The sequence below is a fragment of the Solea senegalensis genome, linkage group LG19 (genome assembly GCF_019176455.1).
Source record: "Solea senegalensis isolate Sse05_10M linkage group LG19, IFAPA_SoseM_1, whole genome shotgun sequence".
Lineage (NCBI taxonomy): Eukaryota > Metazoa > Chordata > Actinopteri > Pleuronectiformes > Soleidae > Solea > Solea senegalensis.
The window spans coordinates 20,049,722-20,065,862 of NC_058038.1; the positions used below are offsets into that span (position 1 = coordinate 20,049,722).

The 16,141-nt window shown below is 44.2% G+C and overlaps 2 protein-coding genes across 7 annotated transcripts; both read right to left on the reverse strand.

Moving 5' to 3' along the window:
• Nucleotides 1-745: 745 nt before the first annotated feature.
• Nucleotides 746-6,616, reverse strand: LOC122784885 (NLR family CARD domain-containing protein 3-like). Of its 6 annotated transcripts, none has more exons than XM_044050301.1 (7): nt 6,380-6,616; nt 4,926-5,042; nt 4,156-4,235; nt 3,757-3,856; nt 3,302-3,498; nt 1,232-3,044; nt 746-984 (listed from the first exon to the last, which is right to left on the reverse strand). In XM_044050301.1, the coding sequence occupies exons 2-7, from the start codon at nt 5,039-5,041 to the stop codon at nt 804-806; spliced, it is 2,487 nt and encodes an 828-aa protein (XP_043906236.1). In that variant the 5' UTR covers nt 5,042; nt 6,380-6,616; the 3' UTR covers nt 746-803. The 6 variants fall into 6 exon arrangements, with proteins under 6 accessions (XP_043906236.1, XP_043906235.1, XP_043906234.1 ...); XM_044050300.1 differs by having other exon boundaries at nt 1,232-3,041; nt 4,120-4,235; XM_044050299.1 differs by having other exon boundaries at nt 4,120-4,235.
• Nucleotides 6,617-8,577: 1,961 nt separating this feature from the next.
• On the reverse strand, nt 8,578-15,246 carry si:dkey-16l2.16 (ras-related protein Rab-35). Its single transcript, XM_044050316.1, has 7 exons — nt 14,563-15,246; nt 13,044-13,503; nt 12,759-12,809; nt 11,485-11,608; nt 11,278-11,402; nt 9,851-9,975; nt 8,578-9,382 (listed from the first exon to the last, which is right to left on the reverse strand). The coding sequence occupies exons 2-7, from the start codon at nt 13,096-13,098 to the stop codon at nt 9,233-9,235; spliced, it is 630 nt and encodes a 209-aa protein (XP_043906251.1). The 5' UTR covers nt 13,099-13,503; nt 14,563-15,246; the 3' UTR covers nt 8,578-9,232.
• Nucleotides 15,247-16,141: the final 895 nt, after the last annotated feature.

Below are 16,141 nucleotides of genomic sequence, written 5' to 3' on the forward strand. Positions count from 1 at the left end.
CATAAAGGCCCAAACCCACGTACAGCAGGCATGTGAGAGCCCTGGAACAACACCACCAAAGAAGGACATTGAGGAACTGCTGGAAGGACAGAGGGTGGAAACTAACAGCATATTTCCACCGGCTCTACTACCTGGTACTATGTTAGTGGAAACGCTACTTAAAGGCCCTGTTATACTTCCGCGCCAAAGTGTGCGTCGCATATCGCCGACCCTGGTATGCTCACACCTCAGAAGAGAGCAATGCTACAGCTCCCGCGGACACGTCTGGTTCGAGTAGCTGATCAGCTGAAAGGCCCGTCAGGCTGGGGAGTCGGGGTGTCCGCCGGTTTGAGGGTCGCCAGGTCAGGTCTCGGATGACTATCGTTGGCGACCACTTCTTCTGTTGTCAAACTATTTTTTCTACTTGGTGAGCGGGGCAGAAATTGCTCATGGTACTAAAATATGGTCTGCACGTGCAGCCTCCGCATTGATGAATTGACACTGAAATCCTGTATTCCCAGCTGAAGGAAGGCCAGCGAGCCAACAACATCAACTCCAACCTAAAGAAGTGCCATATTACACTGGACAACTGTGCGTACTGGGCAGTTATGCAAAAAAAGAACACCAGCCCATGAGATTGAACTCCTCCAAGCCGCTTAGACTAAGCAATAGCACTGCAAAGATAGAAAGGTTCCACCGTGTACCTTCCCCTGCCCATCCTGCCAGGATCCACAAATAGATGATCCTTCAAATGACAGTCATACTTGAAAGGCTTAATTTTATTCTTCAGTGAATAAAACGAGTTTGATGAAATGTCGGTGAACTCACCACAGAATTTTCAGTCTACAATGTGGACTCTCCAGTCCAGAACACAGCAGCTTCACTCCTGAATCCTGCAGATCATGGTTCCAGCTCAGGTCCAGTTCTATCAGGTGGGAGGGGTTGGACTTCAGAGCTGAGACCAGAGGAGGACAGCTGATCTCTGACAAACTGCAGCCCCTCAACCTGAATAAAGATTTAAAACAGCGTTCAGTGTTCAGAGCTGAGACCACGACTTCACACCAAGTCTCTGAGAGTTCACAACAATCCAGTCTGTGCTTATAGCAAAATATCATTTTTCATCTAATCAGGTTTAGGTGAAACCAGAAAGAATCCAAGTCACATGAAGAGAAAGTTAACAATGAAACAAGAACCACAAGCAGCTGATAAATGTGCACTTTGAACTTTCATCATCGATCGTGTCTGAACTTACACAGCCTTCTTGCAGTTCCTCACAGCTGGAATCAGTCTGTGTTTTCCCTGGACTGATGTTCTGTACTTGTGAAGGTTCAACTCATCCAGAACCTCCTCAGACATCTGCAGCATGTGGGCCAGAGCTGAGCAGTGGATCTCAGAGAGCATATGTTCTCTCTCGGACTTCATGAACTCTTGGATCTCCTGATGCACTGATTGGTCGTTCATCTCTGTCAGACAGTGGAAGATGTTGATGCTTCTGTCAGGTAAGATGTTGTCTGTGTTCATCTCCTTCAGGTTCTCGATGACTCTCTGGATGATTTCTGGACTGTTCTGAGTCTGACCCAGCAGACCTCCTACGAGGCTCTGGGTGGACTCCAGACAGAGTCCATGAAGGAAGCGAACAAACAGGTCCAGGTGACCATTTTCACTTTGAAGGGATTTCGCCATGGCTGCTTTCAGGAAGTCGTCGAGTGAGAAGTTTCTGCTAAACCTGTTTGATTCCCGGTCTTTGTTTTCTTGTCTGAAGAAGTCCTGCAATACCTCTGTCTTCCTGTTGGTGAAACAGTGGAACATGTAGACTGCAGCCAGAAACTCCTGAACGCTCAGATGAACAAAGCAGTAGACTGTTTTCTGGAAGATCACGCTCTCTCTTCTGAAGATCTCTGTACAAACTCCTGAGTACACCATGGCCTCGGTCACATCAAGACCACACCGGTCCAGGTCTTCTTGGTAGAACATGATGTCTCCTTTCTGCAGATGTTCAAAGGCCAGCCTCCCCAGCTTCAGAAGAACGTCCCTGTCGGCCTCCACCAGCTCCCGTGGACTCGTCTCACGTCCTTCATCGTACTTGTTCTTCTTCCTCTTTGTCTGAACCAGCAGGAAGTGTGAGTACAGGTCTGTCAGGGTCTTGGGCAGCTCTCCTCTCTGCTCTGTGGTCAACATGTGCTCCAGAACTGTAGCACTGATCCAGCAGAAGACTGGGATTTGACACATGATGTGGAGGCTCCTGGACGTCTTGATGTGTGAGATGATTCTGCTGGCCAGATCTTCAGATCTGAATCTCTTCCTGAAGTACTCGTTCTTCTGGTCCTCAGTGAAGCCTCGTACTTCTGTTACCCTGTCAACACATGTAGGAGGGATCTGATTGGCTGCTGCAGGTCGAGAAGTTATCCACACGAGAGCCGAGGGGAGCAGATTCCCCTGGATGAGGTTGGTCAGCAGCACGTTGACTGATGACCTGTGTGTGATGTCAGAAACCAGAGTCCTGCTGCTGAAGTCCAGTGAGAGTCTGCTTTCATCCAGACCATCAAAGATGAACAAAAGTTTACAGACAGCGAGCATCTCTGCTCTGACCTTCTCTAATGTTGGATGGAAAACATGGAGCAGCGTGAGAAGACTGTGCTGCTGATCTCTGATCAGGTTCAGCTCTCTGAACGAGAGCACAATCAGCAGATTCACATCCTGGTTTTCCAAACCCTCGGCCCAGTCCAGAGTGAACTTCTGCACCGAGAAAGTTTTTCCAACACCAGCGACGCCGTTGGTCAGGACGACTCTGATGCTCCCCTGCTGGTCAGTTAAGGCTTTAAAGATCTCGCAGCACTTGATGGGAGTGTCCTGGACCATCTTCTTCTTGGAGGTCGTCTCCAGCTGCATCACCTCATGATGAGTATTGACCTCTTCACTCTGTCCCTCTGTGATGTAGAGCTCAGTGAAGATCCTGTTCAGGAGGGTTCTACTTCCTCTTCCATTAGTTCCTTCAGTCACATGTTTAAATCTGTCCCTCAGACAGATCTTATGTTCATCTAGAACCTTCTGCAGACCAACATCTGCTGAAAGACAAGAGACAAAGAATCTGAGCAGCTGAGGATTACTTTCATCAGAGACAGAAAAACTAAAAAGCAGTTTATTTCTGGTAAAAACAACGACGTCACGTCTCTCTGTGTCAAAAAAAAACTACAGTATCGTCTGCATACAAGAGAACAATCATGAGAGAAAAGCAGGAACATGAGTGTAAACCATCCTTTCAACTCCATACTGTTTGACAGAAAAGTCCTGAAGACAACAGCAGAGACATGTTCAGTCTTACTCTGTGGTCCACGTCCTGGTCTTTTTCCACACTGGGGACAGCAGGAGTCTCCTGGTGGACCAGACTGGTCCCAGTATGAGGAGATGCAGCGTCTGCAGAACCAGTAACCACAGCTGGTGGAGACTGGATCCTTCAGGGTGTCCTGACACAGAGGACAGCAGGACGTGTGCTCGTCCACAGGAACAGCAAACTTGTGTCTGTGAAGACATTTTGTTATTATTAACATGTCAGGGACATTAATTTAACTTCAAATAAAATGACCTGCTAATCTGAAGCTGCTTTCAGAGCTGCACTCAAGTTTGGACGTTTTCCTGAAATTATTGCTATGACAACAGGTGGTCATGGTCACGTGTGTCACAGTGGCCTTTAGACTGTCTTTGTGAGGACACACAGGTTTGGTTGTGAACCTACAATTTTATGAATTTGACTCCTACAGAGGAAAAACTGTCTCTTACTTTGTCTCCGAGGCTCCAGGTTCAGGACTGAAGACAACTGGAGGTTGTCCCATAGACTGGTCACTTCTGAAGGTGAGAGGTTGTCCCATAGACTGGTCACCTCTGAAGGTGAGAGAAGGTGAGAGGTTGTCCCATAGACTGGTCACTTCTGAAGGTGAGAGGTTGTCCCAGACTGGTCACCTCTGAAGGTGAGAGGTTGTCTGTTCTGAGACCATGAGGTCACCTCTGAAGTGAGAGGTTGTCCCATAGACTGGTCACCTCTGAAGGTGAGAGGTTGTCCCATAGACTGGTCACTTCTGAAGGTGAGAGGTTGTCCCATAGACTGGTCACTGAAGGTGAGAGGTTGTCCCATAGACTGGTCACTTCTGAAGGTGAGAGGTTGTCCCATAGACTGGTCACTTCTGAAGGTGAGAGGTTCATCTTTGGACTCATCACTCTTCACAGACCAACCGGGACCTGGAGACTCTGCTCTCCCTTGTCTGCAAACACAAACAGCTTTTGTTTTAATCTCTCATAAGAACCAGGCCTCAGTGGTCAGTGTGACCTCCAGAGGTCTCGGGCTGGGGGATTATACGACCAACGTTAGTCAGTTACGATGATTGGCTTTGGGCACATTTACTCGATCACATGTAGCAGAATCAGAGTCGACCTTTCTCTGCTCCACTCTGGCTCTCCAGAGTTTTCCAGAATCGTGGAGCCCTAGTTTCAGTGCAGGGTTAGCATCAAGAGCTGGACCCATTGAGCTGGATTTTGTTACTATATTACAATGTTTACATTTCACTGCTGTAAAAAAATATTATTCGACCTTCCCTAAAATTAGCTGATTGCATTCCTAAGCACAAACTTCAACAACAACAACTCAGGACAGTGTCAACCACAACTCTCTAATCACCAAGGCCTCGTGTTGCACTGGCACCAGTCATTTATCTACAAAATGTGCCTCTTAATATGTTTGCTCTGTATCAGCAGAGAGAGGCTCTGACTCCTGGACTCACAGAGTTTCAGTTCTCCTCAGATCTGAGCCGCTTCCAGTAAAGCTTTTCAACTTAACTCATCTCTGACTCCAGAAACTCCAACTACATTCATCTCATTTGCTTTGTAAAATGTTGAGGTTAACGAGGTCATCTCTCGTTTATTCAGTTTCTGAATCTGGACAAACTGTCTCTTACTTTGTGTCTGAGGCTCCAGGTTCATCTTTGTTCAGAGACAAACAGCTGAGTCCCAGAGACTCTGCTCCGTCCTTGTTTTCCTCCCCACGACCACTCATCTTCAGGACTTCAGTCATTCTGAGAGAGAAACAGTGTGTGTGTGAGCTCTCTGTGATAAACCAGTCCAGGTTGGACAAGGTTAGAAGCAAACGCCTGTTTCAATGTGGTCCAAGTGTGGAAAATAGAGCCAAATATTCCTGCTGTATTAGTAACTGGATCCTGGATTACTCAGAAAGGTGCACAGTAAACGTTCTCCATACTGCCTGTGACTACGGTACATTAAGTGCAATGAAATTAAATCATAAACTACTACTAATAAAAAAATAGGGATATTATACGACGCTGAAGTTAGCATCCGATTAGCCAGCTTCCGATTCGGCACCTAAGGGGAAAGTTAAAGGAAAATGAACTGAATGTGCAGTGCAACTGTTTGTCCACTGATTGTTTTTTTTGCGACACTTCTTGATGAAAACATCTGAGACATTTAAGGTAAGACATTAACTTTGCCTGACACCCACTATTTTATTTGTGAAAATGCATTAAAGGCACACTAAACTGTTTTTTCAGCATATAGACCACTTTGGACCAGGTCCAGATCAAAAACACTCAACACTTTGATCTGGACCTGGTCAAATGAGGTTTATGTGTAAAACCAAAACAGTGAAATCTCCCTTTAGCATTTTCACACATAAAATAAAAGTTTCACAGATACAACAGTGGTTGTCAGGCAAAGTGAATGTCTTACCTAAAATGTCTCAAATGTTTTCACATCAAGAAGTTTCACAAAAAACAGACAATCAATGGACAAACTGTCCCACTGCACGTTCAGTCAATTTCCCCTTAACTGCCAAATCGGACAGCTGGCTAATCGGATGCTAACTTCAGCGTTGCGGATATTATACCACTTCTATTCCAAAAGTACACAGTAAAAGTACTTCATACTAGCTGTGCCTTAAGTATAAGGAGTACATGATCTAATAAAATTAAAACCATAAACTACTAATACATTTATTGCACTTCAGTTTGCTTGAGTGAACTTTGACCCTGGAATACTCTGGAAAAAACTCGTGAATCAAATAAAATTTTAGGATTTTAAACCACCTTAAAATAATTTTGTTACCAAAAGAGGGAACTTTACGTGCACTTTATTCCATGTAAACAGAGTCTTTCAGCGCAATAGTAAATAGTAGTGTCGCAATAGTAGTGGCGCACGTGGAGGAGCGGAAATGACTGCGAGAATTCAGACAACGGTTGACTGACAGGAAGCTCGGCGTAATAAAAAAAACAAAAAACTATTCACGTACATGAACAATATTCACGTACATACACACACACATACACGGGGAAAACAGTCACGTGAACACGAAGTTATTAAATTATCATCATATTTAATCATACTTTATATAAACACTCACTTTTCTGTCCGTCAGCTGCGCAGTTAAAATGGCGACTGAAGAAAAGTCACTTTCACTTTGACTGCTCCTCCCTCGCGTTCTTCTCCTCTCGAGTTTCACGCAGTTAACAAACAAACAAACATGATATAACGTGAGTTCACGTATCACGAGTGGAACAACATTTTGCTCCTTTTTTTCGGACTCGTGAGTCCGCAATAACAATCTGAACTGAATTAAAGTTAAATGACTTTTATCTCGAAAGTCTTCACCGGAAGTCTTCCTATGCTCTGGTGGTGAAATTCGATGGTGATGCTTGTCCATTCACTGCCCTCCAGTGGTCACAACGCGTAACTGCACCTGCATTATAACTCCTCTGTTGTTAGTTCTCAGTTAATCTTTTCCTCACCACAGTCCCGGTAAGAGGGCAGCGTTCGGTTTAAACTTTACTTTGAAGGTTCAAACCGGACGTAGGTTTACTCTTAATATGGCCAGCCTGATGCGTGTGAACTGCTGCTGTAGTTATTAAGTGTGGCCACCAGAGGGCAGATACTTCACATAGTGTCACTGTAGTTACACATGTACTGTACCAACGCCGTGTTGTCAATTGAATCAATTGGAGTATTGCAGTTTACCATTGTGACCACTGGAGGGCAGCAAACACCCTTCGCCTCAGCTCGCTTGTCAATATTAGTCGATGTATCATGCTCCCACTTCCTGTCAACTTTCAAAATAATGTGACAGCGGTGACCTGGGAGCACACGGAGTAAATCCGTGATTCCAAAGCAAAGATCACATAAAATCACTTCAGATAAATAATAAAGGATTAATAAGACATTATTTGGGTGTCAATAAAACACTGCGGTCAAGTGAGCCGTCATTCGTTTTTAAGTGCGCCTTTGTAGTCGAACTTACGGTCGACTGGGAGTGTCAGCGCTAGTTTGATACCGAGCGAGATCGGTTTTCAAAATAAGACGTTACTAATACAAGTGCAATCAATCGTGCTGATTTTGAGACATTGGGTCACATTGTCCAGAAGTTTTTGAACGAAATATTTTCCCTAATTTATTTAGATTTTTACTGTACAATAACAACACATTGGCCTATAAGTTCTGACAAAGGTTGACACAATTGATCTCAGGAGCATGCTGACTACTCCCTCACTCATTATCAAACATTTTTACTGTATCATTTTTGATAAATTAATCCGCTAAATTGTCTCTTTTTTTTACTCAGAAAAAGGCAGAAAACTCAACTTTTACTGTACACTAAAACCACATTGGCCCATAAGTTCTGACAAAGGTTGGTACAGTTGACTTCAGGGGCATGCTGACTACTCCCTCACTCACTATCAAACTATTTTACTGTATCATTTTTGAGAAATTAAGCATCAAAGTTGTCTCTTTTTTTATTTAGTTCAATAGCTTCTGTACAATGTGACCCAATGTCTTATAATCAGCATGATTGGTTGCCCTTGGATCAGTAACGTCTTATTTTGAAAACCGGAAGTGATATCGCTCGGTATCAAACGAGCGCTGATTCTCAGCCGACTCAGCATTCACCGTAAGTTCGACTGCACGGGCGCACTTAAAAACGAATTTACGGCTCACTTGACCGCAGTAAAAAAACAAAACACTTACAATCAATTGTTCTTAGACCTTTAAACAGTTAAACTGCAAAAAAAAAAACTGTTTCCCATTTAACTTTCATATATAAAATAATTTAGTCCTTAGAAGACTTATAAGCCAATACACTCTGTTTAAATAGAACAACGTCAGCATATGTGGAGGACAGTAAACACTGAATTTATCGATGTCATCATAGTACAATAACTACAATAACTAAGTTCACCACACTAACCCTGTAAACAACGCATGTCTTTGACATTTTAAACTAACTAAAAAAAAACCTTGATAAAATTCAGAAAACTCGTTGATCAATGTTTGTCAAACCTGGAAATGATGTTCTCAAATGTCCACAAACCTAAATAACTAGAGTGTGTTGTTGTTTTCTTATATGGAGCAAAGAAACCAGAACATATTCACACTGAATAAGATGAAAAATCTTGTTTTAATTTAATTACTTAAAGAAAACAACAACAAACAGATTATAAAAATAGTTGACGATTAACCAAGTAATCCGTGAATGTTGCGTCACCAGAGTGAACGCGCTTCAGAGGAAACACACGCCTCGATGACACCACAGGCGGAGTTAGGAAGCTCTTAATGTGCACGTTTTTGTTTTTATTTTTACAGACATTTCATAAATCAAAATAAGCGATCGATCATGAGGTTAATAATATTAATAAAACAATCATTAGACATCTGTGGCCTTCTCCATCCTCAGGCTTTTTAAATGCATCACAAATGTGAAATATTACAGATTTAAAGGTCCAGTGTGTTAGAATTAGTGACATCTAATGGCGAGTCTGCAGACTGCAACACACACACACAAGTTGTCCTTTCTCCTCCTCTCCAGTGCTTCTGAACTACGGTGGCCTTCACAGTCCAGAAAGAACGTTGTCGTCCTCCTCAAACCTTTGCTCTGGCTCCTGGAGAAACGCAGAGGCACAAGATGGCCGCCTCCTCCACGCAAGGCCCTTGGCTAAAGTAGTTTTTTAAAAAAGTCGTCCTTAGAAGGAGCTTTTTTATGTCATTATTAAGTGTTTGTTCACTTAAACCGTGACAGTTTCTGGGAAGTTTCCTCCTGAATGTCACACACTGGACCTTCAAACCAAACAAAAACATGTGAATGGTCCTTTAAGTCGTGTAACCTGCAGGCTGCCACGTGTGCCGACACATTCAGGTCCGACAACGACCTGCAGTGACGCCGTTTCACCTGTAGGCGTCCATGCGAGTGTCGAGCGGCGTCTTCTCCTCAGCAGCATTTCTTCCCTCTCTTCCGCCGCTCTCGGTCTCTCTGGGCGTTGATGTTGACCGTGTCCTTCTCCCGCTCGCGTTCCCGCTCCGCTCGGTTCTGACTCTGCTTCTTGGCCCGCAGAACCATGTGGGTGAAGGTCATGAACATCTGAGGAACAGGAGAAAAAAAAAAGAACCATTTCAAAAATATTCTTTACATCTTCGTATGACGCATGTACAAACGTGAGCAGGAGACTTAAAGTCACAGCGCTGGTGTTTTGAAGCGTGGAGACGCAATCAGCACCGACTGAGCTGTGAGCGCCCCCTGGTGCCAAGAACCAGCCTGAGAAAACATGGCTGCCAGCAGAGACGAAAGTAGAAACTGATTCGGCTGATAAAATCAGGCCAAGTCTACGATATCTACGTCACATGTTCACGTCTTTCTCTCACGGTGAGTGAGATCGTTTGTAAACCGCTCACTCTCCCACACCAAAGTCCAAAGAGTGGTTTACAGACTCTGTCTCACAGTGAGATGAAGACGTGATCATGTGACGTCGTAGACTGACACGAGTCTGGTGAGTCATGTTTCACGACCTCTTACGACCACACAGGATTATTCTTTTCAAATTAAAGTTACCTCTTCCACATTGATGTTCTCTTTGGCACTGGTCTCAAAGACGCGAACACCCACCGACTCCCCAAAACGCATTGCATCCTGGGTATCCACCTGCTTCCTGCTCGGGTCGTCGTTCTTGTTTCCCACTGAGACAGAAAGCAGGAAGTTTTATGTCTGAGTTTACAGTCGCGATCAAAGACTGTTCACTGTTTTTCATTAAAAAGAAAACAGATGTTTGACGTCTTAAGAAGCTTCAAAAAAACTTTGTTTGCACATCATTCCACTTCATTATTTCATGTTGGGATTTGGAACTTTAAGTAGATTTTGGAACTTTGAAGTGGACATATTACACCCTATTTCCCCCATTAAACTTGTTCCCTGGTGTCCTAATGAACATGTCAGTGACGTGCTTTGGTCAAAATACCAAGGATGAAGCATCATAGCAGTTCAATAACCCTGCTAAACCCGCCCCCTTTCAGAACGCTCCCTTTATATGCAAATGAGACACAGGCAAACACACGCCCACTTCTTCCAGGGGGTTTCTGATTTGTCCTCTTTACAGCGCTCACTCGCTCAGCTCCATTCCTCTCCCCCTCCCTCCACGAGTTCTCTGACAATATCAACATGGCAGCGTGAGCAGAAAACAGCGAGAGTGGCGTCACAGGAAGAGACGTCCTACATAAGGATGGAGCCGAACACTGTCCAACTGTAAATCAGTTAAAAACACTTAGGGACAGCACCACTGATCCACCGCTGATCGCTGCATAAACTGCTGCTGTATGTGACTGTATCAGACTGAGTCTGGAGGACGTACTGAACAAATATGTTTAATTAGGACGTGTCAGAATGGTCAGTTATGACCTCTATGTGACCTTTTCTTAACAATGTGTGTGTTTGTACGTCGCTGACTAAATACTGATGTGAAGTGGTGCGAACACACAAACACACGTTTGCTGACTTTATCCGGCACATTAGCTTCATATATAAAATCCTCTGTAAAACACTGTGCTCCACTGTGCAGCCACCAACAGCACACTTGTCCCTCCGCGTTGACATAATACCGCTCTTCCTCCCTCGACTGCACTCTCGCAGGGACAAGGTGGAGCTAAGGTGGAGCTCTCCAAGTAAACCGTCATAAGCGCAGGGAATTCAACATGGAGTGTTTTATGGCCTTTACTTACACTAAGGGGGACCACGAAAACATGACTGAGTATTGTTTTTCCACACTTTGGCGACTGGTAGGGCCTCCAGAGTCCCAAATATAAGTATTAAAATGGTTAAAAAGTGGATTTTGCATAATATGTCCCCTTTAAGTAGATTTTGGAACTCTTCAGTCTTTTTCACTTTGATCATGGACATGTTGGACATGTTGGACATGTTGGACATGTTGCTTTGACGTCACATGTTAGCATCGGCTCAACTAAAACAAACATGGTGGATAAACTCACCCAGGATCTTGCAGACGTTATCGCAGTTCTGCGAGATTTCATTTAACCACCTCTTCACGTTCACAAACGACTCTGGATTCGTCACATCGTACACGACGATGACGCCGTGTGTGTTTCTGTAGTATCTGTGGAGAGAGATCACAGTTAGCCGGCTCAGGCACCACCGTCACTAAGAACCCAAGAGGAGAGGAAGATGATGAAGATTACGTGGATGTGATGGTTCTGAAGCGCTCCTGACCCGCTGTGTCCCAGATCTGCAGCTTCACACGCTCTCCTTCCATGTCAACTGTTCTGATCTTAAAGTCCACGCCGATGGTGGTGATGTAGCTGCCTGCAGAGACACACACACACACACACACGTCACACACCTGCACAGACACACACACCTACAGAGACACACACACACCTGCTGAGACACACACACACACGCCACACACCTGCAGAACACACACACACACACACACACACACACACACACATCACATCACACACCTACAGAGACACACACACACCTGCTGAGACACACTCACACGCCACACACCTGCAGAGACACACACACATCACACACCTACAGAGACACACACACCTGCAGAGACACACACACACACACCGCCACACACCTGCAGAGACACACACACACACACCTGCAGAGACACACACACACACACACATCACACACCTACAGAGACACACACACACCTGCTGAGACACTCACACGCCACACACCTACAGAGACACACACACACCTGCAGAGACACACACACACACACACGTCACATACCTGCAGAGGCACACACACACACACCTGCTGAGACACACACGTCACACATCTGCAGAGACACACACACACACACACACGTCACATCTGCAGAGAAACACACACACACACACACACACACCTGCAGACAGACACACACACACACATCTGCAGAGACACACACACACACACACGCCACACACCTGCAGAGAGACACACACACACACACACGCACACACCTGCAGAGACACACACACACACACACCTGCAAAGACACACACACCACACACCTGCAGAGACACACACACACACACACACACGTCACATCTGCAGAGAACACACACACACACACACCTGCAGAGACACACACACACACACACACACACACACGTCACACACCTGCAGAGACACACACACACACACAATACATTTTCACAGTGTTTCCCCTTAACATCAATGTCTTCCCTTTACGTCCATGTTTTTCCCTCAACGAACATGTTTTACCCTTAGTGTCCTTTTCCCCCTTAACATTCATGCTTTTCCCCTTAACTTCCACTGTGATGTGTTTAATATTAATCTCTTTCATTCAGATCAAATCTCCTTATTTTAGCAGGTTAAAATAAGGAGATTTCCATGTGTGTTGAAATTCTGCTCTAACACAAAGAATAATGTCATTTTTAATGAAACGCTCGTTCTGATCGTGTTTAACGTTTGTCCAACTCACCGGAGAAGGAGTTGTCAGCGAAGCGGAGCAGGAGGCTGCTTTTCCCCACATCTGAGACACAAGAGGACAAGAAGAGGACAAGAGGACAAGATCAACTGAACGTCCACAACATTCACACTTTGTTTCATTCATTTCTTTCGGTTTTTTTATCCTCAGAACACCAGATCGTATCGTTAGTTAAAAATAAAGTGTCGTGTCCTGAGCGGTCATCGACTGATAATTCCAACGATGTGATGAACTCACGCCCACTTGAGTAAATATGGAATAAGTTTGATTTGTACTCACTGGAGTCTCCAATGATGAGCAGTTTAAACAGATGATTGTAGTCTTTCCCGGCCATCGCTCACTTTCCCTCGGATGATTCTCCTTCTCACCGCTGCAGCTTGTGAACGCTACGATGTCAGAGCGACACAGGGACAGCAGGGGAGCATCTCTTTGACAATGTGACCTTTGCCCTCGACGCGGGCCCCGCGGCTGTGGCACCTTGTTCCTCGGCAGATTGTGTCCGCGCGGCGTGGACCCTGGACTGTCCAAGGCGCCGTGGCGATGAGCGACAACCCAATGACTGAACACCCACTTCTGGCCCTGGACGCCTTCACTTCCCCATCCCTGTTTTGTGAAAGAAGTGAGAAACTACAACGTTCCTCTTTTCACAGGAAGTCCAGCGGCGTCTGCTGACGTCTCTTTGAGTTCATCTCTCCTTTGGTCCTAAACAAGGTTCAGGGTTCGCTGCTCAAATCAGGAACTGAACAGAGAGAGAGAGAAAGAAAAGGGTTTAAATAACAGATTAGACAACATGACATGAGTCAGAGAGTGTGTGTGTGTGTGTGTGTGTGTGCCTCCTTACTCCTCCCTGTTCCTCAAACAGCTGAGTCACTAAACACAACTTCCTCCTCCTGTACGGTTAGCAGTTAGCTCCCATTTCCTAAATTAAACTTTGAATCTCACAAGTTCATCTCAAAGCTTAAGACCTCATTCATGCTTTAGTTTCTCTGGTGTGAGAATAAAGGAGTTATTTCATCTCAGAATTGTTTGCTTTTCATCTCTTCATTTTCATAATTCAAAATGTTACTTTTTAATCCCATATAATTTCAAATTTTTAGCTCAGATTTTTGACTTGTTACATGTTATTTGCTTGTCATCTCAATTTGTATCCCAGAAATAATCTGAGATTTTTGCTTTTAATCGAACCATTTTCTTCTTTCTTGCTCATAATCTCATAATATATAGTTCCATATTTAAATCTAATCTAATCTAATAATCTGTGTTTGATCTCATAAAGTAGTGTTGAATCTTGTAATTTCTCATTAATTATCTCATACATGTTTTTCATGCTGTGCTTAATCTCATCAATAAGGCATTTTATCTCGATTACTTACTTCTAATTTCATAATTTCTCTCCTCCCCTTTTGTATCATAATCCCATTTTCTTCTCTCAACGTTGTCCGTGGTCATTTATATTTTAAATCTATTTACTGACTCACAATAAGGACTTTATCACTCATTTTTTAGACTTATCTCACAATTATATCCTGATTTTAAATACTTTCACTTTCCATCTCATAATCGTATTTTACCATGTTTATTTGCGAATGTCGACGATGTCACAATAACGACGACGACGACAACAACACACACTTTGTGTCGAACGCGCTGCTTTCTGGGAACGTTACACCAAACCACGCAAAATCCACACAAAATCCACACAAAATCCGCTCTAATTCAGCGAAAACCAAGTCAGACGTGTTCGCGGCGGCGAACAACATCCCGGGACACGATCGTTACCTCGGAACTTTACACTCACTCGTTTGCACGTGAAGAAGAACAGATGTTTGCGCCGAGTGTTCACCCACGAGCAGGAGAATCAAACCGTCAGGGGAAATCCACAAGTCACGACAGGCCTCGAACACGTCCGCGCGTGTTCGTAAGACCTGCGGCGGTTCTCGGCGGAGACCGAGAAAACGTCCAAACCTTCAGTCTGGTGAGTCGGCGTGAGGGCCCGGCCCTGGCCTGGCCGACACTCAACAACTTACGACGCCGGAAAACTTCCGTTTCTCCCCGGTCAAACTGTCACGGAGCCTCACTGTGGAGGTGGAGTCGGTGATGTGCGGTAACGCCGGTGCTCGGGCGGCGGCTCATGTCCACGGAAGGACGCCGCAGACTGGGACTGCGGACCGGTCAGAGTTTCGACCACACCTGAGAGAGACTGCAGCTGGTGACCCGAACTCATCATCATCTGATGCTGCGTTCAAGTCACGTGGGAAAAACCAACACGTCAGACACCGTCTCAACCCACAAGCTCTGAATTTAATTAAATTGAATTAAATGAAATTACTTCATCTATGGATGACCAATAATAACTAAACGTTACATAGATTATATATATCTGATCAAAGCCTCAATATATTCCAATAAACAGATTTGGAATAAAAGTTGTTTCTTACGTTTGTCACTTTGTAAACCACTCACTCTCCCACACCAAACCTCATAGAGAAAACCAGTGATTTTAACATCACAGCACACAGGCGTTGATGATCCACCGCTGCCTCCATCACTATGTCCAGATGTCTTATTTTGTCACTTCGGCATTAAAAATCGTTCGTTCAGATTGAACTCAGTGACACAAAGTGACCACACGAGGCAGCAGAGGACCAGCAGCTCCTGTGTCCCTGCCAGCTGAAATCACTGATTTTCTCTATGGGGTTTGGTTTGGGAGAGTGAGTGGTTTACAAGCTTCAGTTTCCTGTTGTAAAAGTCTGCCTCACAGTGCGATAAAGACATTAACATGTTCCTAAGACATGGTAGACTTAAACTGACATAGATTTTAAGTCTGTTGTTGAGTGGCTAAAATCATCAGTTTTTCTTTGTGCCCATGTTTTGATTGTCGGTGGGTTCCATTTGTAGCCAGAACTTGAGGTCAGGAGGTCAGGAGGTCAGGGAACCCTCAGATTTCCTCAGATTCCGTACAAAGGTACCTTTGCTGTGTTTTGACATCAACCTCTGAGTTCACTGCAATCGAATCTCAGGTCAGCCACTGTTAGCAATATTCAACTGGATATACATACATCTATACACATATGTATATATAGTACATACATACATAAATATACCAACAAATGAATTAAAAGAAAAAATCACGACAGATTAATGGATAATGAGAATAGTCATAACCTGTTTGGACTACTCAAATATATAATTCATAATTTCAAGAAACTCATTGAAACTGGTTTGTTTTAATAAAAAGCAGTTTGTCATTTTTCAGCTTCTTAAATGTGAATATTTTCTACTTTGTCATTTTTCAGCTTCTTAAATTCTTTCTTTGCTCCATAGCACAAAAATCATTTTTAAGTTCATGGACAAAAACAAGACATTTGAGAAACATC